The sequence below is a fragment of the Bubalus kerabau genome, chromosome 8 (genome assembly GCF_029407905.1).
Source record: "Bubalus kerabau isolate K-KA32 ecotype Philippines breed swamp buffalo chromosome 8, PCC_UOA_SB_1v2, whole genome shotgun sequence".
Taxonomy (NCBI): domain Eukaryota; kingdom Metazoa; phylum Chordata; class Mammalia; order Artiodactyla; family Bovidae; genus Bubalus; species Bubalus kerabau.
In genome coordinates, this window is record NC_073631.1 from 100,351,269 (window position 1) to 100,377,328 (window position 26,060).

The window sequence follows — 26,060 nt, forward strand, 5'->3', positions numbered from 1 at the left end:
GTCTGCTTTTAAGTCCCTATAATTCAATCTGTGATCTGCTTGTATACCTTTTTAGTATTGAAACTTAGGGTTGACTTTGTCTTTCTAAACCTTTGATTCTAAATCTTTAGGTTCATCATTAACTCTTTAAATTTCTTTATTATAGTTTTTCACAGTATACTTTTGCTTGTAACAAAGCCTTGTGGCAAAGAAGTGGTGGGAGAGGAGCATGATATAACACTTCCTGGCATTAGGTGATTTTTTTTTCTTCTTATTTTTATTTCTAGTTATTTTGAATTTGGGGCAATTTCTGTCTTTCAAGTTATCCTGAAAGCATGGTTTTTATGAATTTTGTTTATTGTTATTGTTCTGTTTTGCTTCTGGAGGAAATGTTGAGAAAAGGGGATCTAAGCCACCATCCTTGTCTACAGGAACCCTGAAGTGTTAGTAAAGCTGGAGGTTTAAAAAATGCATTAAAAAAAAAAAGTTTGGTGTTCGCCTTGATGTTCCTATTATCTCATTTAATAGGCACAGTTTTGTTGATAATGATATCTCCTCTTCACATTTGAAGAAATTGAGAGAACACGCAACTAGACATGATAATTTAATCTAAAGTGATGCCAAGCTTTTTGTTCTTTCTACTATATCATTCTATCTCTATGGGCAATTGAACTTACAAAATCATACATTAACAACAGACTGTTGCCTGATTAAGTTTAGTGAGTATTAATATAAACAATCAATTTATTCATCTGTTCCTTGTCTCTTATCCTGTATCCCTGTTACATTTCTAGTAGCCTCTTCTTCATTGATTGCTACTCTTTGCCCTACAAAGGGGCATCCTTTTTGCTCTAGGCAATATAATGTGCACTTACTTCTGCTTTATTGACTATGCCAAAGCCTTTGACTGTGTGGATCAACAAACTGGAAAAACCTGAAAGAGATGAGAATACCAGACCACCTGACCTGCCTCCTGAGAAACCTGTATGGAGGTCAGGAAGCAACAATTAGAACTGGACATGAAACAATAGACTGGTTCCAAATAGGGGAAGGAGTACGTCAAGGCTGTATATTGTCACCCTGCTTATTTAACTTATATGCAGAGTACGTCATGAGAAATGCTGGGCTGGAGGAAGCACAAGCTGGAATCAAGATTGCTGGGAGAAATATCAATAACCTCAGATATGCAGATGACACCACCCTTATGGCAGAAAGTGAAGAACTAAAGAGCCTCTTGATGAAAGTGAAAGAGCAGAGTGAAAAAGTTGGCTTAAAGCTCAACATTCAGAAAACGAAGACCATGGCATCTGGTCCCATCACTTCATGTCAGATTGATGGGGAAACAGTGAGAGACTTTATATTTCTGGGGCTCCAAAATTACTGCAGAAAGTCCAAAAGTGACTGCAGCCATGGAATTAAAAGACACTTGCTCCTTGCAAGAAAAGTTATAACCAACTTAGACAGCATATTAAAAGCAGAGACATTACTTTGCCCACAAAGATCCATAGTCAAAGCTATGGTTTTTTTAGTAGTTATGTATGGATGTGAGAGTTGGACTATAAAGAAAGCTGAGCATTGAAGAACTGATGCTTTTGAACTGTGGTGTTGGAGAAGACTCCTGAGAGTCCCTTGGACTGCAAGGAGATCCAACCAGTCCATCCTAAAGGAAATCAGTCCTGAATATTCATTGGAAGGACTGATGCTGAAGCTGAAACTCTAATACTTTGGCCACCTAATGGGAAGTACTGGCTCATTTGAAACGACCCTGATGCTGGGAAAGATTCCAGGTAGGGGGAGAAGGGGATGACAGAGGATGAGATGGTTGGATGGCATCACCGACTTGATGGACATGAGTTTGAATAAACTCTGGCAGTTGGTGATGGACAGGGAGGCCTGGCGTGGTGCAGTCCATGGGGTTGCAAAGAGTCAGACATGACGGAGTGACTGAACTAAACTGAGTGCATTATATCATCTATGAAATTGATTCAACAGATGTTAGTTTTGTTTTTTATCCAAATAGAGGACTCCATTCTATGTTCTCTCCAAACATACCATCATTTTCCCCTCAGCCCACTTTCACTATGGAAGGATCAATGTATATTCATTGTGTTTTCAGAACTCAGTGCAGCGTGGGGTTCCATCTTCACCTCTGAATTGAAACTATCCGTATGCTGAGGCTGTAGAATCTCCTCTCTTCTTAGAAATGATTGCCCCCAGTAGCAGCAGCTGTCAACAGCTTTTGGCAGCCTCCTTTCAGGAGTGGGGTGTTACATTGTCTGTAGTTTTCTTTAAAGTAATTTAATCTGCACCTTAGGGGTGCTTAGTTAACAGTTTTGAAGTACCTTAATCAGGAATGCACACTCTGGGGGTAGTTAGTTAACATTTGAAAGACCCTAATCAAGATTCTATACTCCAGAGGCAACCAGTGCCTCAGGTAGTGCTCTCTCAATATGCAGCAGTGGGTGCATTAATTAGAATAGAAGATGGTAGAGGTAATTTTTCATTGGTGAACCCAATGGTATTTAAGATAAGTCGTTGACCAAGTCGCTCCACTGGGGCATAAATGGAGGATAAGGATTTGATGAGGCCAGTAGCCTACCAGTGTGGGTCTGGAGCTTGGTTTGGTCCTGTGCTTGCAGCCTTCAAAGGATTTCCGTCATCTCACCTATCCATTGGAGCGTGCTAAGTCTCTAGCTCTACGTGGGCCAAATCCTGCTGCCTTTGCCTGCTTGTCCACCCAAAGCTCCTTGGACACACACTCTGGCTTGACTTGTTTGCATTTCTTGTCCACAGAGATGATGATGTCAGTTTTGAGCTAACTATTTCTTTTAATTCCTTAGCTTATATTTTATGTATAATTGAGTTTTGAGCAGATTGTGTATCTTAGGTATGAGTTTACAGTGCCAGGTTGATCAGAAGCATACGAATTATTTTTAAGCAGTAACTTTCTTATTTTCCCTTTAAGAATATTGTCAGTGTTTTGAGGCCAGGCTCAGAACAGTGAGGGCAGAGTGACATTGTACAGTTCTGTTGATACTTAGTGGTCTAATTAGACTTGGTAATTTTTTTTAAGTTTTTTTTTTTAATGCTGAATTCTGATTAATAGTGACAGTTCTCTTAAACAGGGATAATGTTCCTGAATACAGCATGTAAATTGTATAGGTTGAAATCATATTTATGAACTTTACATAATTTATGGACCCTGCATAGTGTAAGGAGTGACATCTATAGGAACTTCTATAGGAAACACTACCATTATCTCTTATGCCTTAACTGACATGTATAACTATAAACGATAAATAAAATGGCATATTCAATAAAAGGTTAAAGTGTTTTACCAGGGCCCTTACCGTCTGCAGTTTAATGACATGGGTATAGGCCTGGCCTGTGTTACCTATCTTCTTACCAAACATATTGAGAAAAATAAAGCAGCCAGGGACTGGTCTAGGTTGCTTTCTGTATTTACTGATGAACAGAAAAGTAGTTTTCTCTTATAAGATATTTAGCTGCATAAATGGACTATTCACCTTGCTTGTCTGTTACTAAATAGGCTCTTATAATTAGCTGTAGGCCTTGGAACCAGAGATACCTAGAGTTAACTATGGTTTAATGGAATCAGCCTTCCCTGGTGGCTCAGACGGTAAAGTGTCTGTCTACAAAGCGGGAGACCTGGGTTCCATCCCTGGGTCGGGAAGATCCGCTGGAGAAGGAAATGGCAATCCACTCCAGTACTATTGCCTGGAAAATCCCATGGACAGAGGAGCCTGGTAGGCTACAGTCCATGGGGTCACAAAGAGTCAGACACAACTGAGCGACTTCACTTTCACTTTGACTTCACTTTAATGGAATCAGGGAATGATAGAGCTTGAAAAGACCTTAGATAGCATCTAGTTAATTCTTCCGTGACTACCATAGTGTCCTAGTTAAACCCACCTTCCACGATATCTTCCCACATATCCACTGAGGTGTAGATATATATGCTTATCTGCCTGTCCTGTCTTGTCTACCTGTTTAGTAATATGTGGGTGTCTAAAAGAAACAACTGGGACCAGTAACATTTTAGTAGAAATAATTGGTTAAAGAACATCAAAGTCTTTTAACATTTAATACAGTCCTATAGGTTAAAGTCTTCTAAACCAAGTTCAAGAAATTCTCACTTGATAAGGTCCTCAGCAAAAAGAAAAAAGAAAAAAAAAGTAAATATAAAAAATCAAAGATAAGAGAATTGGGAAAGGTATAAAGTATTTCTAATTTTAAAGTGTTCTAAAACATTGAATACATATAACAGTAGAGGTACATACAAGAGAGTGATTTAGGGTTTATCAGTATTGAAATATGTATAGTTTGTTCTAATGATGGTGTGAAGACTTGCTGAGTTTCAGCTAAATTATTTTTATACAAGGCTTTTTCCTTAAAGCGCCAATAAATCTATCTGACCTCACCGGGTTTTTGTGATTATTAGATGAATCTTCATGGCTGATTATATTATTCTTTAGAATCCCCTGTTAATTTTCAGTTGATGCAAGTGAAATAGATAATATAAATTAATTAATATTGGCTCTGTTCATTGTTTATGCTCTAGGAGATTTTGGGAGACAGATAAGTTTGTAAGCAAATGTGCCATTTGGGGCTGTGGCATTTTATTATTCATACCTTATTTGTTATTTTTAATAGGCTGTCTGTCATATTAGTGTGCATATAAGTATCTGTATGCCCTGTAGTCTAGGGGCTTGTTGATTTCAACTGCGTGTACCTCATCACCCAGCACGTGTGCAAGCTGCGACAATTAGCTGGTCCTCTGATGTGCCCTGTCTGTGACTCATGTGCTCTTTCGTGAAGATCATTCTGTCCCAGCTGAATTTCTATTACTTTTTTCCTGCCTAAAGCTCTGCTTAGAGCTTTTGCTTCATTTTCCCTCTCTGCCCTGCTGCATTTAGATGGCTCCCTGGCCGCTAAGTCCTTTTCTACTGTTGAAGCTGCTTTTGCAGGATGGAGTACTTCTGCGGCCTGAGGTGTCCAGTTCTTTATGTGTAAAACAAAGCCAGTAACTAAAATGTCTGTTCTTGGAATGTCATGACTGGAAATATTGATGACTTTTTTTTCACTTGGCTTCAGAACTGTCATGTCAGTTTAGAGGCTGAAAGCTTCTTGGTTCTACTCCCAGTTTGCTAGTATTAAAATATTTAAAATTAATTACTGTATCATCAGATGCCCTCTATCCTGTGAAGGAAACCATATGGATTTGATCATTCTGTCTCCTCCTCTCTTGTTGTGGGTTGGTCTAGTGAGTTGAAGTTAAGGCAACAGCATTATGGATAATCTGTAGAGGGCTTATTCCCTTAGGAACAAATTTGTGTAAATAATTATATCATGGATGTCATTAAGTCAAGTGAAGTCATTAAGTTTATACGTTAGTGCATTTTATGAGTTGGGAGCAAAAAAAACAAATTGGGGGGAGTAGTGCACATGCTGTTTGAAGTAGAGGTTTCAGAGACTTTATCCAGTGCTTAAAAGGACTTATTCCATATACTGGGATATTTTCATTCTTTACTAAATAAATTTCAAATACTCCAGTGGTGCCGAAGAACTTTGATTGGGTCTGTAGTATAGATGAGCTTGAATCTACTAAAGAAGAATGTACACAGTCTTTCAGGAGCCACATTTTTAAAAAATTCAAAAGTCTCTTTAAAGGTTTTGAAGCGTGGGCTTCAGCAGTTATGGTGCGTGGGCTTAGTTTCCCTGCGGCATATGGGAGCTTCCTGGACCAGGGATCGAGCCCGTGTCCCCTGCATTGGCAGGTGGATTCTCAACCAGTGGACCACCAGGGAAGTCTTGAAGGGATCCCATTTTAAAAGCCTTTCAGGTGTTTAGAGAGAGAGGGGAGGTTGGGAGCAACTTTATTGGGGTCTATCCTTAGGCTTTTACTAACTTGTGCTTTTGTCTATTGTAGTCCACCATTCGTAAAATAAGAAAATTATTTTTAGGCCAGAGCTTTTTAACCTGTAGTTCTTCTGGTTGTTGTGGAAACCCCTGAAATTATATGAGAAGCGTTAGTTGTGTGTGTGTTAGTTTGAGGGAAAGGCCTGTGGTTTTCAGTAGATGACAGGCGTCTCAGAGCCCAGCCCTGCCCTCTATCCACTCCCACAGGGGTTCAAAGCCAGTGTTAGAAGCTATTTCTTTCACTCCCAAACCTTATGGTTTAGATGAAAGCTCTCGTCTAAAGATCTACTACTCGGAAAACTTCCGTGGATTAGCAAGACCTATCTTTAGTAGATAATGATATTATGTTAGACATGTATTTACATGTATTTAAAGAAAAATAAAGTTTTTTTTTTGTATTTAGGGAATATTCTTCTATTCTTCACAGTTGTTTCGCTTGTACATACTGTTTTTCCTTTCTTTTTCTTCATCTCTTACTGTTACACTTTTAACTTACGTGTCTTTTCTTTTCTACATGTATTTATGTCTTTTTATAAAGCTACTTATCGCTCCTAATTAATCAATATGAATTTAAGACTATGGTGTGGCTCTTTGGAATTCTGCAGCATCAAAATGGCATTTTATAAACAGTGAATGTTGATAAATGTCACGAACCAGCTGACTCATTGGAGAAGTGTAGAAAATTTTCTGTGGAGATTTGCTTACTTTTAATGTTTCTACCCCTTATTAACTGATGGGTTGGGTATAATTTGAAGAACATAATTTTTTTGTGTGATTCTTAGAAAGTTACTGTGTAAGTATAATTAAATTAGATTTAATTGAAAAACGTCTATGATTCCTTTTAAGGGAGTGGTCCCATTTTTTAGATCCATACTGGGTTTTTTTTTTTGTATTTCCATATCTTTTTTTTTTTTTTAACTTTTAACTTTGTATCAGGGTAGAGTCGGTTAACAGTGTTTGGTAGTTTCGGGTGAACAGCAAAGGGACTCAACCCTACTGTATTCATGTATCTATTCAGACCCATACTGGGTTTGGATGTGGTTATGCAGTCTGTGGCTCCTGATTGATTTTTCTTTTCTTTCTTTCTTTCTTTTTTTTTAACAGTGAAGGAAATAAGCCTCCAGGACATCAAGGAGGATTTGGAGTTGGATCCAGAGGAGAACAGCACCCTTTTTATGGGCATCCTCATCAAGGGGCTGGCCAAACTGAAGAAGATCCCAGAGACAGTGAAGGCAATCACAGAACGCTTGGAGCAGGAACTTAAGCAAATCGTGAAGAGGTCTACAACCCAGGTGGCCGACAGTGACTATCAGAGGGGAGAGAACCTCACGGCTGAGAACCAGCCAAGGTAGGTTTTTGCTAACTGCATTGACTATACCTTTTTGAAGGGTAGGGAGTGGTAAGTATTATATGTATCTTTGTTGTTTAGTCACTAAGTCATGTTCTACTCTTTGTTGATGTTATCTTTTTTTTTTTTTTAACTTTATTTTGTATTGGGGAGTATATCTAATTAACAAATAATATTGTGATCATTTCAGGTGAACAACAAAGGGACTCAGCCATACTTGTATTAATACATGTATCCACTCTCCCGCAAGCCCCCCTTCCATCTAGGCTGCCACATAACATTGAGCAGAGTTCCCTGTGTGATACAGTGGGTCCTTGTTGGTTATCCATTTTAAATATAGCAGTGTGTACATGTCTCCATCCCACATACCCTTACTATCCCTTCCCCCATCCTTCCCCCCTCTGGCAACCGTACGCTCGTTCTCAAAGTCTGTGAGTCTGTTTCTGTTTTATAAGTAAATTCATTTGTATCGTTTCTTTTTAGATTCCACATATAAGGGATGTCAAAGGGTATTTCCCATCTGACTGACTTCACTCAATACGACACTCTCTAGGTCTGTCCATGTTGCTGCACGTAGCATTATTTCATTCTTAAGGATGAGTAATACTCCATTGTATATATATACCAAGTTGATGGTATTTCTTGAACTTTGGATGCTGTAGACCATACAAACTCAGATTGGTGAAAACAGCTTGAATGAGTGTGTAGCTCAGCTGGTTTTGGATGTAGTTGAGAAGTTGTCCATACTCAAAGGTAAGAAAGTAGCAGTTATTGAATATTTCTTAAGCACTAAACTGTATTCAAGGCAATTTGTGTATATTACCTTATTTAATTCTCATTACAACCTTCTGAGCTACTTACTTAGTATCCACATTTTACAGTTAAGGAAACTGGGGTTCAGAGATAAAGTAATTAGCTCAAGGTCACAGAACAAGTGGGTAGTCTTGGAGTTGAGTGCAAGTCCTTGGTCTTTGCTCTGTCCCATGCTTTCTCCTTCAATGTGTGGTGATATTATATTTTCCAGTAGGCATCAGTCCCAGGAATTCCTTTATGGACTTAAAACAACTAATAAGGTTTGGATTTCATAATTCTTCTTTCATGAGGGAAAACCAAATCATCCTCTGATTCTGACTCTCTTGACAGTCATACACTGGGCTTAAAGCTTAATACTCTGATGTTATCTGATGATGGGAGAAGATATTTCAAATTGAGGCTTTCCTAGAAGATTCAAGATTCACTCTACATGGGTCTCTGTCCCTTCTTCCTGCTTCTCTATTCTATTCCTCAGGCTTCTGTGGGCACCAGATATGGACAAGGCAAGAATTTGCCATCAGAGGGGGAAAGGCCAATGGAAACCACGATTTTATCTGAGAACAGAGGGCAAAATAGAACATTTCTTCTGAGTTGCTCAAATAATATGAGTCCCTGGGAGGTGCTGGACAGTGTGTTCTAGGCAGTATCATAGTCAGGCTAGCCTGTTGTGAAGGAGTTCTACTCTTTGTACTTAGGAATTTAAAAACTTATTTAGAAAGAAGATAAGCAAATTTAAAGAGAAATAATAGCTTACTTAGTATGGAGTCCCTCAGATGTACTTTAAATTTTTGAAGAAATTGATGTATTCTACTTACGTTTTTTATATTCTTTGGATTTTCTAAATAACACTGATTTTAATTACACATTCATTTCAGTTCAGTTGCTCAGTCATGTCCGATTCTTTGCGACCCCATGGACTGCAGCACGCTATGCTTCCCTGTCCTTCACCAACTCCCAGAGCTTGCTTAAACTCACGTCTATTGAGTCAGTGATGCCATCCAGCCACCTCATCCTCTGTCGTCCCCTTCTCCTCCTGCCCTCAGTCTTTCCCAGCATGAGGGTCTTTTCACATGAGTCAGTTCTTCACATCAGGTGCCCATAGTATTGGAGTTTCAGCTTCAATGTCAGTCCTTCCAATAAATATTCAGGACTGAATTCCTTTAGGATGGACTGGTTGGATCTCCTTGCAGTCCAGGGGACTCTTGAGAATCTTCTCCAACACCACGGTTCAAAAGCATCAATTCTTCGGTGCTCAGCTTTCTTTATAGTCCAACTCTCATATCCATACGTGACTACTGGAAAAACCATAGCTTTGACTAGATGGATCTTTGTGGGCAAAGTAATGTGTCTGCTTTTTAATATGCTGTCTTGGTCATAACTTTTCTTTCAAGGAGCAAGTGTCTTCTAATTTCATGGCTGCAGTCACCATCTGCAGTGATTTTGGAGCCCAAGAAAATAAAAGTCTGTCACCATATCCATTGTTTCTCATCTATTTGCCGTGAAGTGATGGGACCAGATGCCATGATCTTAGTTTTCTGAATATTGAGTTTTAAGCTAACTTCTTCATTCTGCTCTTTCACCTTCATCAAGAGGCTTTTTAGTTCTTCGCTTTCTGTGAAAAGTGTGGTGTTACCTGCATATCTGAGGTTATTGATATTTCTCCCAGCAATCTTTATTCCAGCTTGTGCTTCATCTAGCCCAGCATTTCTCATGAGGTACTCTGCATATAAGTTAAATAAGCAGGGTGATAATATATAGCCTTGACGTACTCCTTTCCCGATTTGGAACTTCAAAAATTAATTCTCTCATAAGCTTCATTCTACAGTGCAATTGGTAAAGAAAGCATTTTCTACCCCTCTTCTGCCATGGAGTATGTCAAAGCACATGTTTGGAAAAGCATGGATTTTGGAGTTGAGAAGACTTGACTTTGAATTTCTGTTCTGTAAATGCTGGGTCAGCCAAAAATTTCTTTCATTTTTTCATAAGATGTTATGGGAAAATCCAAATGAACTTTTTGGCCAATCCAGTAATACCTGTCTTACAGGCTCTTGTTAGATGAGGTTATATGGTTAGAGTTTGTTAGAATAGTGCCGGTCAGTACCATTCCATGCATACTTTGTGTATGAATACATAAGTTTATTTATTCTTGGTTCCTTTCTCAACTTTCATGTTCATTGATCTCTCATACTGTGGTCCAGAGAAGCGGGGAATGGTTCCAGATTGAACTGTGCTTGTCTTTTTTCTTTGCCTGGAGCCCGGATTTTCCTGAAGGCCTTTTGCCTCTTTACTAATGAACACTCCAGAATTCTGATTTGCTATTTACCCTGTTGCTGCAAGTCCCTGGATGAAAACACCGAATTTTCATGGGGAAACAGCACAATGATAATATATACTGGAAACAAAAGGAAAAGGGCATGGATCAATAACTTTTCTGCAGTTCTCATTACAGTCCCCTTAAAAGCAATGCATCTTTCCTAGGATTTTGATCTCTTCTGCTTCCCTTCCCTCAACCCCTTCCAAAATTCACAAGTGGAAATTACAGCAATAGAAGTGGAAATTTAGCATACTGCCCCAGGAAATAATAAATGTTTCTCTGTGAAGAATGAGTCAGCAGGAGGGTTTTTTCCCTTCAAGTTTCGTGTTTTGTCAGTATTTTAGAGGCTTTTGTAGGCAGGATATATTGGACACTGGCTTGCGAACAAGCTGTTTGTCTTGGTTTCATGCCTATAACATGATTTCCATTTTACAAAGTCTACGAACCTGAAATTCGGGGCCAAAACTCTTTATTATACAGTAACACAGAGAAAGCAAATATTTTGATTCAACCATTCTTTTTGAAAGTCAAAGACTAGATTCTTGGGTTGGTGTTCCAAATAACTGATAATTTAGAGCAAGTCTGTAGTGGCTATGTGCCAACTAATGCTATAAAACTCCAAGAATTAATTACCTGGGAAACTTCATTCCAAAGTGATGGCACTGTTGCTTCTAGAGGTCTAGAATTTTAGAAAGGATGTTGGCAGATGGTTCTTGAAGCTTGCATGGTACTTTGTGTTAAACTGTACTGGGAGGTGTCAGTGATACTATTTTAGAGAGAAGCAAAGTCTCAATAGTTTGCATTATTACTCTTCTCTTTTACCCGTCAAGGAATCTTATGCTAAAGGGACAAGAGTCTGTTTTCCGTAAAGGAAGATGGAGCAGAAACAAAAGAACCATGAATCCTTCTTCCACAAAATTCTTCTCTCCATTAGTTCCCACTCCCGGTGAGATAACTTGTTCCGGTCATTAGCATATAAATGCTACTCTGAGGCTAGGTGCCAGAATATAACTTTCCCTAGAAGTTTCATTGTTCAGCATCATCATCTTAAATATATTCTGGTTGTGATGCATTGCAGGCCTGTTTTCATTTGTCTTTATGTAAAGCGAATTAATGCTGTGTGCTATTTCTCTAGAAAAGTAGTGGGAACCAGACTAGTGAATTTTCTTTTGCTTTCACTTCCTGCAGAGCCAGAATACTTTCACAGCTAATTTTCAAAAATCATCAGGTCTCTCACATTTTATTTTATTTTATTCTTGACCCCCAATCTATCTATTGTCTATTTATGCTGCTAAGTTGCTTCAGTTGTGTCCGACTCTGTGTGACCCCATAGATGGCAGCCCACCAGGCTCCCCCGTCCCTGGGATTCTCCAGGCAAGAACACTGGAGTGGGTTGCCATTTCCTTCTCCAATGCATGAAAGTGAAATGTGAAAGTGAAGTCACTCAGTCGTGTCCGAGTCTTAGTGACCCCATGGACTGCAGCCCACCAGGCTCCTCCGTCCATGGGATTTTCCAGGCAAGAGTACTGGAGTGGGGTGCCATTGCCTTCTCATATTGTCTATTTATAGGAGAAATATTTTGTCCTTCTATCCATTTTGTAGTGTCTTAAAACCTCTGTTTACTATGAAAGGAAAAGATTCAACTACTGTTGTCACCAAGTTGATAGACATTAGGAGAACATGTGCTTTAAAATCTCCCAGAACTACCTGCTACCCATAATTTCCTCAGAAAGCCAGGTGGTGTCTTCAGTCTCAGATGCTTGGTGTGGCCTGCAGCCTGTGCAGCTCAGAATCAATTTCTTCAAGTCCCACTGCCTAGTTAGTTATTGGTTCTTTTCCAAAATCTAGCTCATGAACATTTCCTGTCATTTTTGTTTCAAAAAAAGCTGGAGGAGGTTCTTTATTATTTAGCAAATAAGTCCCTGGTGGTGCAGTGGTAAAGAACCTGCCTGCCAATGCAGGAGACACAGGTTTTACCCCTGGGTCAGAAAGGTTCCCTGGAGAAAGTAATGACAGCCCACTCCAGTATTCTTGCGTGGGAAATCCCATGGACAGAGGAGCCTGGTGGGCTACAGTCTAGGGGGTCACAAAGACTTGGACACGACTTAGCAGCTAAACAACAGCAAGAAAAGCATGAGGAATACAGGGAAGAAACAAAATCTTCTCACAGCTGTTGTAGCTTGTCAAGAATATGGAAGAGAGAAGAACTGGGAAAAGAGAAGGATTGGCCTGTGTGAAACAACCACTCGACTCATTTGAAAATGATCCTATTTAAAAATGAAAGCAGAATGGGGAGGTGCTGAAGGATCATTCCACCTTGGTAAAACTGCTGGTCTGGCAGGTGGATGCCATGACTGCCAGGGAGACCTTTTCCCCTTTTGGAAGATCATTCTGCCCTGTACCATCATCTCTATTATGAATGAGGGAAGACTAAGTGTCCGATATAAAAAGAGAACATTGCATATTCTGTGCTCACTGTGGTATTGAGGAAAGATTCATGGAAAAATGGGAGAGAAATATGCTTTAATGCTAAAATAGTTGTGTTTGGATAGTGAAGTTATGGGTCCCCCTCCCCCAATTTTGCAGCTGTTAAGTTAATGTGAAAAATAAATTCATTATTTAAGAATTAATTTACAGTGTTACACAGGTTATTTAAATCAAAATAAAGCATTACAGTGCTTCCGTGGGGGTCCAGTGGCTAAGACTCTGTGGTCCCAAAGCAGGAGGCCTCGGTTTGATCCCTGGCCAGAAACTAGATCCCACATGCCACAGCTAAGACCTAGCACAGCAAAATAAATAAATAAAAATAAATATTAAAAAAGAAAGAAAGAGATCATTACAAATGGAAATCCTAATTGGAGGTATTAGTGTAGAAAAATACAGTACCTGTTGGCAGACCAACTGGATCATGCTCATTAAGTTGCTTTTTGTGATGTGTGTGTGTATGTGTGATTTTCTTGACTATTCCTGGAATGGAAGCTTCAAAAGCAGAGAGAATGCTTTTGCCTTGTTCAGCACCATATCTTTAGAATGTAGGCACAGTGTCCACCAGACCCATAATAAATATTTTTTGAATGAAAGAATGAATTCTATTTATACTGAATATCTGTCATGGACCAGGAACTGTCCTAAAATACCAAACAAATATGAATGATCCCCATCCTTATGGAGTTTAAAAGTCTAAAGGGGAAGAAGGTCATTAATCAGAGCATTCTTAGATAACTGTATTATTACAAATTGTGTGTAAGTGCCATGGAGGAAGAGCAAATGTGCCCTAAGAGCAGATAGCCATGGGGATGCAATCTGGTCTGGGTAGGTGGGCATTAGGGTGTGCGGTATGAATGTTTTAAATAAGTAAGGCGGCTTTTATTTTTTTATGCTATCTCCACTCATTGATAGCACCTGCTTCTAGTTACTACTAGTTATTCTAGTTGTACAGTTACCTTGACATTGACGTATAAGATGTGAGGAGGAGGGCATCCAATTCTTGATGTGCAGTTTTCAGCTTTTTTTGCTGGCTGATGAGAGTTTTATGGTTGATTAGATTTTGATCATTATTGCCAAGTGTATTTTCTTGGCGATAATACCAAGTTTTCAGGTCATCAATAATGTTTGAGAGGTCCTGTATTCCCTAGTAAACAGATTGTACTATAAACATTTTTATCTTTGTCAATCTGATCAGCTAAAAATTGCATTTTCAAGATGGTTTCGATTTGTATTTTTTAGAGAAAATTTGAGATTAAACTTCCTATTTTTGTAATAAATTTTTTTGTTACGATATTTGTGTTATATCTGGATATATTACTTCAAAATAATCTGGATTGAAGGTGATTGTAATGGTAGCTAAAATAAGATTAGTGTTAAATGATAATTGTTGAATCAGGGTGATAGGTCCAGGATGGTTCATTATCCTTTCCTAAAAGTAGACTTATTTAAATGTTGAAATTTTCAGTAATACAGTGGTCAAATAGTGTTTTATTTCCTTTTCAGTGAACACCCATTTTTCCATTATGTTTGTCTTATTGATTTGAAGGAACTCTTTATATATCAAGAAAATTAGTTCTTTGAAATTTATATTGTAATTTCCCACCAGCTGCATTCTCTTTTGACTTGATGATGTCTGATCATGTATACATTGTTTTTATTTTTATGAGGTTGTATTTATTAATATTTTATTTTTAAAGGGTCTGGGTTTTGTGTCAGAACTTAGGTCTTCTTCACTCATAGATTATAAATAAAATTTTCCAAACTTTCTTCTAGTACAATCTTAGTATTTATGATTTTGAGAGATCTGGTATCTGAAGGAGTGGCCCATGCTACTTTTAAACATCTGTAGCATGTATTACATTGTATTGTAATCAACTGTATACCGTTTTCATTTCTGCCCCCTAAGTATGTCATGTAATGGCTTGTCAGTATGAGATGATGCTGGCTAAATAATTGTAACATATACTTATCTGCTTTATAGTCATGTTTTTCTTCATAGTTGGTATTTGCCTCATTTCCTAAAACGTTTTTTCCCTCTTGATTTCTCAGTCTACACAGGAAATAGATTTGTGGAGATACACTGAATTATTGCTCTAAAAGTTGGAAAAATGTACTTTCAAGTATTTTAAAAATTCAGAGTCCAGAACTTGAAGGCATACTGTTTTAATAGGCCAGTCTTACAAAGTGGTTTTATCTCTGAGATGTCTAAAGGCTCCAGTCCCAAGGTTAGTTTTATGGTACAAGTACAGTGCTCGTGGAAAGAGAAACGAAATATTTCTCACGATTTCTTTATATCTGTGGCTAGAGTCAGGCATATATTTTTCAAATAAGAGCATTTCCTTTCATCTCTTCTTTCTCTATTAGTTACTCTTCTAAATACCTGAAATATAGGATTTGGTGAAATTGGCCATCTTATTTTACAGGAAAATCGTTTAAGAGCAGCTTTGAAGCAAGGTCAGGCGCTTGTCCTGGTGGCTTCTTGTAGCCATTCCCAAGCACTGTATGTGGCACTTGGGCATGCTTGGCATCAGGGAGGGCTTCGATGTAATTTGGATGAGTGGTTAATTCGAATGCAAGCAGGCAGGAAGCAAGTACATTTAACTTCATTGATTATGATTCCATTTGATTAAATCTCTACTTCTGATTACACATATCAGTGAGAATATGCTCTAAATACACCCAAACTATTAAACACTGAAAGGTTTGAATAAGATGACCAGAGACATACAGAAAAAAATCCCACTATTCCTCAACTGGAATGTAATCACCTGCAGCCTAACTGAAATATTTTTAGGACAAATAAAAGGAACTGCTTCTTTACCTCTGGGACTTATTACACTGTTTGTTAACTGAAACATCCAGCTTATTACCATGCAAGGTAGTACTGGTCCCAAATCTGCATGCTTTCTTGTAAGACTTAAGTTCATTGATGAGATCTTCTTGACATATCAGGTGAATTAATAACATTACCCATGTTATGGGTATGTTTATAGCTCTTTGGTAAACGTGTGGTTGGACAGCTGTCTTTCTGATTTTATGTTGTCCTTTGGAGAAAGGGTGCTTGGCTGAATGGGCCACAGGTCTTACTCAGTGTTGAACATTTCTTAAATCTTTGTTTTGCATTTGTCAGGGTAAAAGCAAAACATTTGCTTTTGATTTCTCTTGTTTTGCACACTATAGGAAGTTCAGTTAGAGATTGGGCCAGTTTAAGGAAACAATGGATAAAATGTACATTTCAGGTTATTGCTAATATTACTTAGGTGTCAGCTTTCATGCTGCATCAAGGCCTCGTCTCTATTTGGCGGATAGTAGGAGCTGCCTTAGATCTTGTCATTTTCCTGATGCTTGTTGGTGTCATAATATAGACATACTCCACACTTAAACTGGCGCTGACTCTTTCTTGTAGCAAAAACACACAAAAACAGACTTGGGTCAAATGAAATTCTTCCCTTGGTGATGTTTAGGAGTGAGGTCACATATGATTAAAGTACCTTCATGTGTATCTTAGGCTTTATTTTGTGTTTTCTGGGCTCCTCTAGCTCCTGGTCCATGTTCTCATTATGTTCTCTAATCAGACTGAGGTGTAAGTTTGTAAGAGGAGGGTTCACTTTGTGTTTGAAGCCTGACTTAGGGCTGGGCACATACCAAATGCCCAGGAAGTTTAATGAATGAATAGGTAAGAAAAATGCAAAAAAGATACTTTTAAAATAAGAGTAAGCAATTTTTCTGTTAAAAAAAAATTCTCAGCAGTACACACAGTGGGGTCTAAGGATCAGCAATACCGCTGTCACTTGAGATTTAGAAATGCAAATTCTCCCCATGGTGGAGAAGTGATTAAATTGGAATCCCTCAGTGCAGGGCCCACAGGAGCCTCTACTTTAGACGATTGTACGTATGCTAAAATTTGAGAACACTCTTTATAACATCAGGGACATCATGGAGTTCTGCAGCTTTGTAACGTTTATGCTGTGCAGAGCAGCCTGCCATCTGGCGCCTCGCCTGAGTGAGGCTCACTGTTGGCCTCATCACAGGCAGGGGCATTATTATTAATCCCAGATTTGCCCAAGCAAATGTGAGAGCTGCGATGACTTGACAGTTCACATAGCTGGTTGGTGGTGGTGGATTTCAGAGAAGTTGCCTCTTATCTGCCATGGAAGTTTGCTTTCTGGCTTCCATAAGGATGGTGGTCTAGCTTGTTTCCTGGGCCTGGTTTTGTCCTTCCTCAGAAGAATGGTATTCATGGCCACACATCCCTTCTCTGACCCACGCTCCCTGCAATGATCAGTGGCAGCCCTCTCAGCGACAGCCGGATTCCTTAAGAAGTGTGATCAGCGGCCACAGAGTAAATGAGTTTTAATTGACTTGAGATGCAGACTGATAACTTAGGTACCTAGACAGTTCCCCTAGAAACCTTGTACATCATTGTACTAAAGACTAATACAACTAAGTGATAAGAATAGACACCTAAAATCATAACTTTTCTTGTATTTAAGTGGATTCGTGGATAATTTTTCCAATGTTCCGTTACGACAGTGTATTATTTTTCAAATGGGTGAAGGGCTTTTCTTCTCCTAGCTTTATTGAGATGTAATTGACAGATAGCATTGTGTAGGTTTAAGGTGTACAACATATTGATTTAACTCACTTAAATATTTCACAATGATCACCACCATTGGCTAACATCTGCATCACCTCACATAATTACCATTTCTTTTTTGGTGGTGATAACATTTAAGATCGACTCTCTTATCAACTTTCAAGTATATAATACAGTATTAACTATAACACTATGCTTTACCTTAGCTCCTCAGATCTTATTCGTCTCATATCTCAAAGTTTATACTCCTTGACCACTATCTCCCCTTTAACCACTTTGGTCTATTCCTTTGACTTTGGCTTTTATAGTTTCCACATATGAGTGAACACATACAGTGTTTGTCTTTCTCTGTCTGACTTATTTTACTTAGCCTAATACTGGGGTCGCACAGAGTCGGACACGACTGAAGCGACTTAGCAGCAGCAGCAGCAGCAGCAGCAATACCCTCAAGGTCCACTTCATATTGTCACAAATGACAGGATGTTCTTTCTCATGGTTGAATAATATTCCACTGTGTTCTATCTGTTCATTGATTGATGGGCACTTAGGCTGTTTCCGCATCTGGGCTGTTGTGAATAATGCTGCATGAACATGGGAGTGCAGGTATTTCTTTGAGAGTCTGTTTTCATTTCTTTGGGATATATATGCAGAAGTCAGATTGCTGGGTCATACGGCAGTTTTTCTTTTAATTTTTTGAGGAACCTCCACACTGTTTTTCACAGTGGTGCATCAGTTTACCTTCCCACCCAACAGTGTACAAGGTTCCCTTTAATCCACATTTTCCCCCACACTCGTCATCTCTTTTTAAAATTATATTTTATTTTTAGAGTGTAATTGCTTTACAGTGTTAATTTCTACTGTACTGTATCCATACGTCCCCCTCCCCTTGAACCTCGTTCCTCCCACCATCCTGTCTCTCGTCTTTTTGATGATAGCCCTTCTATCAGGTGGGAGGTGATCTCCTTGTAGGTTTGATTTGCATTTCCCTGGTGGTTAGTGATGTAGAGCACTATTTTGTGTACCTTTTGGCCATTTGTATGTCTTCTTTGGAAATACGTCTTATTCAGTTTCTCTGCCCATTAATCGGATTGTGTTTTGTGTTATTGAATTGTGTATTCTTTATATATTGGATATTAACCCTTTATCCAATATATGGTTTGCAAATATTTTCTCCCACTCATAGGTTGCTTTTCATTCTGTTGATGGCTCCCTTTGTTGGGCAAAACCTTTTAATTTTATGTTCTACTTGTTTATTTTGCTTTTGGTGTGAAATCCAAAGAGTCATTGCTGAGACTAATGTTGAGGCTATTATCCCTGTGTTTTCATGTAAGTTACATGGTTTCAGTTCTAGGTTCAAGTCTGTAATTCATTTTGAGTTGATTTTTGTGTGTGTTGGTGTTAAGAGAGTGGTTCAGTTTCATTCTCTTGCACGTGACTGTTAGTTTTCTCATCACCTTTTGTTGAGGAGACTGTCCTGGAAAAGGCTTAAAGAATGATACTAACACTTTAATTCAGAGAAAGAGGGCCTGGATTTATTTTCTAATTTCAGTCACTAATTTGCCACACCTTAGAAGTTCGTTCGAGGTCATCTACGAATTCAGAGACTGATCATGAGAGGCTGACTTGACAAGTAGGGAAGTGACACAGAAAGGAAATTACTAGAGCCAGGACCCAGTTCTTTTCATTTTCAGTGTGTTCCATTCTATATTGCTAATAGTTTTTTCCCTGTTCTTTTCATAGCACAGATGGGAATTAGTCAGCACTCCTTAAATAGTAACTTCTTCTTATGTGAAGATTGTTGTTAATAAGTGGTGAAACTAATTTTCATCCCTTAGAAGTAGGTATTAGATAACCTTGAAGATTAAATGGCATCTATGTCCTGTTTGAAATGAAAAATACTAGTTCAGCCAAGCTTATTATGAAAATGTGTATGTGCTATCTCACAGGAATGTAAATCTAAGACCACTTGGATATGACATAATTGATGATCAGTTTCTTTTAATTTTTCATAGAAAACCTAAGCTCAGAGGTTAGTATTTTCTTGTCTTTTAGAACATGGAGGTAGGGAAATAAATATTCTGTGGTTTTTGCCTTTGTCTGTCTGTGGGAAATGCAGAACCTGATATTAAGGTCTCAGCAGATAAGTAGTAGAACAAAACTGATTTTCTACCTTGTGTGTGTGTCTTTGCTTCGTGACCAAGTAAGGCAGATTCTTGGCTCCTAAAATGGGTTTTCCAGCCAAATGACTAATTCAGGGTTCCTTGGATGTTAAATTTAGATTCAGATAGTTGAATCTCACCTTAAATATTGAACATTTTTCACAGTTTGAGGATATAGCTTTATACTATAGACATTTCTTGCCATGTGCAACTGTGACTATTTTTTGACATTTTCTTCTTAATCCTCTGCCTGTTTTCATAGTGGCATTCCAACAAGAGATGCATAGGGACAGCTCTGGGTAGGAAGTTAGTAGGATACCTAAGAGAACAGGTAACATTTTGCTTGCCTCTGTAAGCAGGCAGTTTTCAAAACCTGCCAGGTAATTGGAAGGATGTTTAAAGAACAAATACTTGCTTCACCTGACTCTTCCCTGTTTTTTGTTTTTTTTTTTAACACAAGATATATTTTATTACATTATTTTTCAGGTTAGCTCTGGATGCATATATCTTTCATCTTGTAACTACATTTCTTTTGGTTCTCGCGTTCAGGTTGATAAGGCTGTCTTTTGAGAAGAGAATTTCGTGTGAAATGTTTTTTGTTGTGGGGTGCTGAAGCCAGGAGATTGTAATATCTAATACGTATTTCCTCATCACTTGTTATCTGCAATCGGGTCTCCATCTCTCTCATCTGCTAGAGCTCATTGTTTCATTCATTGATTCAACAAATATTTATTGCCTGTCATATGCTTACTCTTATGACAAATACTGGAATACAGTGATAAATCAGGCAGTTCTTAACCTCATTGAGTTTACAGTTTAGAGAAGAGGAGGTGAAGACTAAGGGAAAGACAACTCCTCTAAGGGCTGTTTCAGCAATCCAGGGAAGAGAAAATAAAGCCTGTATGAGCAGAGCAACAGTGGCAATAGGTGAAGCCCATTCTAGAGACAGTAAAGAGGTAGAAGTAAAAGAAGTTGGTAATTAATTGGCTTTGAGGAAGAGAGGGAGGGAAGGATGATTTGCTGGGATCAAGTGACTCCCATTCACTTAGGTAAGTGGAAAAGCAGGTTTGGGGAGGAGATGTTGGGTTTGAGGTTGACAGCTCAGGAGAGCCATCTGGACAGAAGATACGTTTGGGAGATTAGTGAGTGGATGTTTGAGGACACAGTGGTGAACGAGCTCACCTAGAGCAAGTGTGAGGGTTGAGCAGCGTTGACAGCATTTAAGCAGCAGGCTGGGAAAGAGGTTCCTGATAAGGCACCACTAGAGAGGCAGAAGCAGAGTAGAAGAGTTGGAGGAATGGAGTCTGTGATTTGCTGGGAGCAGGTGATAGCCTTGCTGGAACATTTGCTGGAAGTCAGCATTTCAAGGAGGAGAGCACGGTCAGTAGAAGCAAGTGCTGCACCATCTTGAATAAGGACTGAAGAGGGTCTTTCCTTTTTCCTTCTTTCCTTTCTGTCTCCCTTTTTCTCTGTTAGTATCGTAGACTTACAGTGTTGTGTTAGTCTCAGGTGTGCAGCAAAGTAATTCAATTATGCATATATATCTGTTCTTTAGATTCTTTTCCCTTACAGGTTATTACAAAGTACAGTATACTGTTTACTCTGTGCTATAAAGTAGGTAATTGTCGGTTATCTGTTTTACATGGAGTAATGTACGTATCTTACATTGAGCAAAATGCTGATTTGAGACTTCTGTGAGAATTAATAATGTGCCAGAGGTAAAAGCGGGTTGGCAGTGAGAAAGTAGAGGAATTATGGGCAGTTTCATTGACTCTTGGCAGCCTTGGTTTCCCCTAACATTGTACGGTACTCATAACTCTTCTGCCTCTTTTCTTGAATTTGTTCCTTTTTTTTTTTTCTAACACCATTTAAAAGAAACGCTGTCCCAGACTGAACACTTTGTTCTCTGTTTCTGAGCTTTAGTTTTTTGTTTATAACATGGGGACTACAAATGGAGCCTTCCTTGTAGCGTTGGCTTGAGGATTACGCGTGCGCTTGGTGCAGGGCCTGCCTGTTGTCATCGGAGTGGCTGTGTTGGTGTTGGGGTCTCTGTCGTGGTCCTTATTGTTGCCATCATTGTCATCGTCTCACTCCTGCCTCACTGTTTGGGGATCTTGTCCATTGCCAGAGCATTAGCTGCGGGCAGCATGTAGAAGGAGTCAGCAGGGGGCTTCCCTGGTGGTGCAGATGGTGAAGAATCCCACACGCACACAGGGGCTGTGTTCTTACTCTCTTGCCCAGAAGGGCCATACATGTCACTGTTTTGTCAGTTCTCTCAGTCCATTGTGAGCATCTGCTTTTGTTTGGAGAGATTATACAAAGAGGAATGAAGGAATTGGTTCTTATAATGTGAATTTGGGCTTCCCAGGTGTCACTCGTGGTAAAGAATCTACTTGCCAACGCAGGAGGTGCAAGAGACTCAGGATTGATCTCTGGGTCAGGAAGATTCCCTGGAGAAGGAAACGGCAACCCACTCCAGTATTCTTGCCTGAAAAATCCCATGGACAGAGGAGCCTGGAGCCTGGCTCCATTCCTCCAACTCTTCCACTCTGCTTCTGCCTCTCTGGGGGTGCCTTATCAGGAACCTCTTCCCCAGCCTGCTCCATGGTGTTGCAGAAGAGTCAGACATGACAGAGAGATTGAGCAATGTGGATTAGGACTCTCTTAGTTATCAGTGACAGAACCTGCCTCCGACTAACGTAATTAAAGAAGGGTTCTGTTGGGGTGGTACTAGTGTATCTTAGGCAATACAATCAGGACTTCACTAAGCTGGGGGAAGAACAGAGATACCACTGGCCCATGGGGACATCTGAAGTATCACTTGTCTCTCCCTGTTTTCCTGCTCTAGGTGGTAGCTGTTAAAGGTACAGAAAGCAGTTTGCTGTTGATTTGAGTTTGCTTTTCAGTATACTTCCACCTCGAGTTTTCTGTTTAATTCTCACAATTTATAATGAGGAAATCCACCTGAGGAAATTTGTGTTTGAGGAGCCTGAGATTTTGGAACAGTCTGATGATATGTTGATCATCCCATGGGTGTTCAGCAGAGAGCTGGTACCAAGTCTAGCTTTCTAATGCCAGTCCTGCATATAGGCATTTATACCACATTGCCATCTCAGGACTGAAATTTTCTTTCACCAACTGTGATGTTATATTGAATATTATTGCATACTATTTTGTGACTCTGGAAATAACCTCTGTGTGTGTGTGTGAGAGAGAGATTTTCTTCTGACTGGTAGAAATTGTAGTTAATGGGAATTCTTATCTCCATGATTCTTAGGCTTATTCCTGTCTGAGGCCTTTTCTTACCTCAGTTCAGTTTGAGGACTGTCTGGTAGTTTAATGACTCTGCCTGCTCTTTTGTCTTTTGGATCAGTGGTGAAAACCTTGAGCCTAACAGGATTTAAGCAGCTGAGCTAGCTGCAGTGTCTTGTTTTATTTCTTCTTTAGTTAATATTTTGTGGGGTGGGGAGAGTGGAGTGGAGAATGACATTTATAGGGCTTTGTGTGGGGGTTATCCTGAGTGTGTCTGGCGCTAAAGGCAAACACTTGTTTTCTCTGTGCTGTGAGGGCAGTCAGCAAGTGTATATGAATATTAACATATTTCCACTTATTTCTGGTAGCTTTAAATTGGACCAGACCAGTGCAGTGTATGTCCTGTTTATGTGAGTGATGCCTGGTCTCTCTTTGCTGCATTGAGGGAGAGTCATCTTGCTTTTTCATTTTCTTTTTTAGGCAGGCATGTGTTGGTGAGGAATGGTGGGCCTTGGCAAAGTGTGGGGCTGACTTGGATTCTTCTTTGTTATTGGCCGTTCACTCCTTATCTTGATGCTGAGTTCAGCATCCATTGCTCCCCTGGAGCCCTTTCTCCAAGGTCACCAGGACCTGTGAGTTTTATGTTTCTGTCTTGACCTCCACCGGCCACCATGTGGCCTTGCCTCTGTTGCTCTTCTCTTTTCCTTTGTCTCCTACAGTTTTCCTTCCTGTCTTCTTTTCTTCCTCCCTCCTTTCTTCCTAACCATCTTTTCACAGCTGCTATTTCAGGAAATATTGATGCTGGGTCTGGCTTGCTTTTCTTACTCTGCATATTATCCCTGAGTAATCTCATCCCCTCAAATATTTATCACTTTGTAAATTTCCAGTATCAGTCTGTCTCCTGAGCTCCTGACTTGCATATGCAAGTACCAGTGCATAACACCTTAAACTTAACATCTTCAGATCTAAACCCAGAAGGAGTCCTTCAGTAATTTCTGTCTTCACTTTAATTCATTCTCATTCTCTTTCCCTACCCCCACCCCACCCTTTTGCCCTCCCCACTCTCTCTCTGTCTTTTTATCAGAAAAGGTAACCATTGTCTTCAGAGTTGCTCAACCCCAACAAAGGGATCCTGAACCCCCCTCCCTCTTTAATTATGGTACCATTGCCTCCACTAATTCTGTCCACTTTATAACGTGATCCATCCTTCAGTCGTGTGAGGCTCCTGGAACAGCTATTAATTAATACTTTGGTTTTTCAGATGGGAACACTTGGTGGAGTTGACAGATTTTCTTGTAATTACAGGGTTGGGAATTTTCAATGTTGGGAAAGAATGTGCATCTTTTGCTTCTTTGCAGGTTATTTATACGAGAAAGGGGAAAACAAAACAAAACAACTGAACCAAAAGAGGAAAGCTAATGTCCTCCTGGTAATGAGAGTCCACAGGAATTAGTATTAATAATACTTCACTTTTTGAGACATCAGATTCCTTTTTTCACTGTTGTATGTATTTTTGCTTCACCACAGGGGAGGGGTTGAGACCTCAGTGTCCTAACTCAGAGCCACAGCTGATGACTAAAAAAAAAAAGATCTATTGAGATATAGTTCACATACTACACAAATCACACCTTGAAACGTGGTTTTTAGTATATTCACAGGGTGGGAAACCATCACCGCCATGTAGTTCCAGAACATTTTTTGTCTCCTGCTGCAAAACAAACCCCATATGCTGTGGTGGGCAATTCCCACCTACCTAAGTAACCACTGACATATTTTCCGTCTGTAGACTTTGCCTATTCTGAGTATTTCATATAAATAGAATCACACAATATGTAGTCTTCTGTGACTTTTTTTCACTTAGCATAACATTTTCAAGGTTCATGTTGTCGCATGTATTAGTACTTCATCTCCTTTGATAGCTAAATTATATTCTATTGTATGAATGTACCACTTCTTTTTGGTCCATTTGTCAATTGATGGATATTTGGATTATTTCCATTTTTAAGATTTTACTATTATTGTTTTACTAATATTTTAATATTATGAATAATGCTGCAGTCAGCATTTGTGTACATGTTTTTGTACATATGTGTTTTTTGTTTTTCTTGGGTACGTACCTAGGAGTGGAATTTCTGGGTCCATATGGTAATTCTGTGTTTAATCTTTTGAGGGACCACCGAACTGTTTTCCAAAGCAGTTGCAGCGTTGTGGATTCTCACCAGGGCTGTTTGAGAGTTCAGATTTCTCTACATCCTTTCCAATGCTTTTTTGCCTGTTTTTTTCATTAAAGCCATCCGGGTAGCTTGAAATGGTATCTCCTGGTTTTGGTTTGCATTTCTCTGATGGCTAAGATGTTGAGCATCTTCTGTTTGCTTATTGTCCCGTCATATATCTTCTTTGGAGAACTGTGTTTAATATATTAAAATCCTTTGTCCAATTTAAAATTTGGTTGTCTTTTTGATACTAGTTATAAGAAATCTTGAGATATTTTAGATACAAATCCTTTATCAGGTAAATTATTTGCAAGTATTTTTCTCCCGTTTCTTGAGTTGCCGTTTCACTTTCTGGATGATATCACTTGCAGCATAAAAGTTTTAAATTTTACTGTCCGAGCTGCAGATTTTATTGGTATATTCAAGATTGTTCTGTGGGGAGGCAGAGGAAGGTTTTCCTGTCTTGGAAATTGGTGGATGTTTCAAAGTAGGCAGAGTGGCAGGTAGAATCTCTCCACTTCTGGCCTAGCTCTTTTCCTTCTTTTCTTCCCCATGTAGCCTCTCTTATGACTTTTGATGGTCACACTGCAACAGATCTATCTTGGTCTTGATCCTCCAGGTGCAGTGGCCCTGTCTCAGCATTTTAATCAGAGATTGCTATTTCCATAATGTTATGATGCCATGGATCTCATTTTACACCTCAATTCCTCCTTAGGTCTCTTTTCTAAACAGAGCACTGCCCCTCATTGCCGAGTTGCTCTTGTCCTGAGTAGTAGCCAAGGTGTGTGCAGTCATGGAGTCTGGTGGCCCTGGAGTTAACCAGCAACAGCCCCTCCCATTGGAGGAGCCACCTCTCTTCCAGTGTGTTTTATCTTGGGTTTGTTAGGCCTGTACCTAAAACTTCATGCCATTGGGAAGTTGGGCACGAATTTGTCTCATGCTTTTGAATGTCATGAAT

At 39.3% G+C, this 26,060-nt stretch overlaps 1 protein-coding gene across 11 annotated transcripts in view; it reads left to right on the forward strand.

The window, feature by feature from the left end:
- EXOC4 (exocyst complex component 4) overlaps window positions 1-26,060 on the forward strand; it is an 804,929-nt gene that overhangs the window by 79,671 nt on the left and 699,198 nt on the right. For all 11 annotated transcript variants that reach the window (XM_055590952.1, XM_055590951.1, XM_055590955.1 and 8 more), the window contains one exon: window positions 7,024-7,267. In XM_055590952.1, coding sequence (XP_055446927.1) covers window positions 7,024-7,267 — 244 coding nt within the window. The remainder of the gene's footprint in view (window positions 1-7,023; window positions 7,268-26,060) is intronic.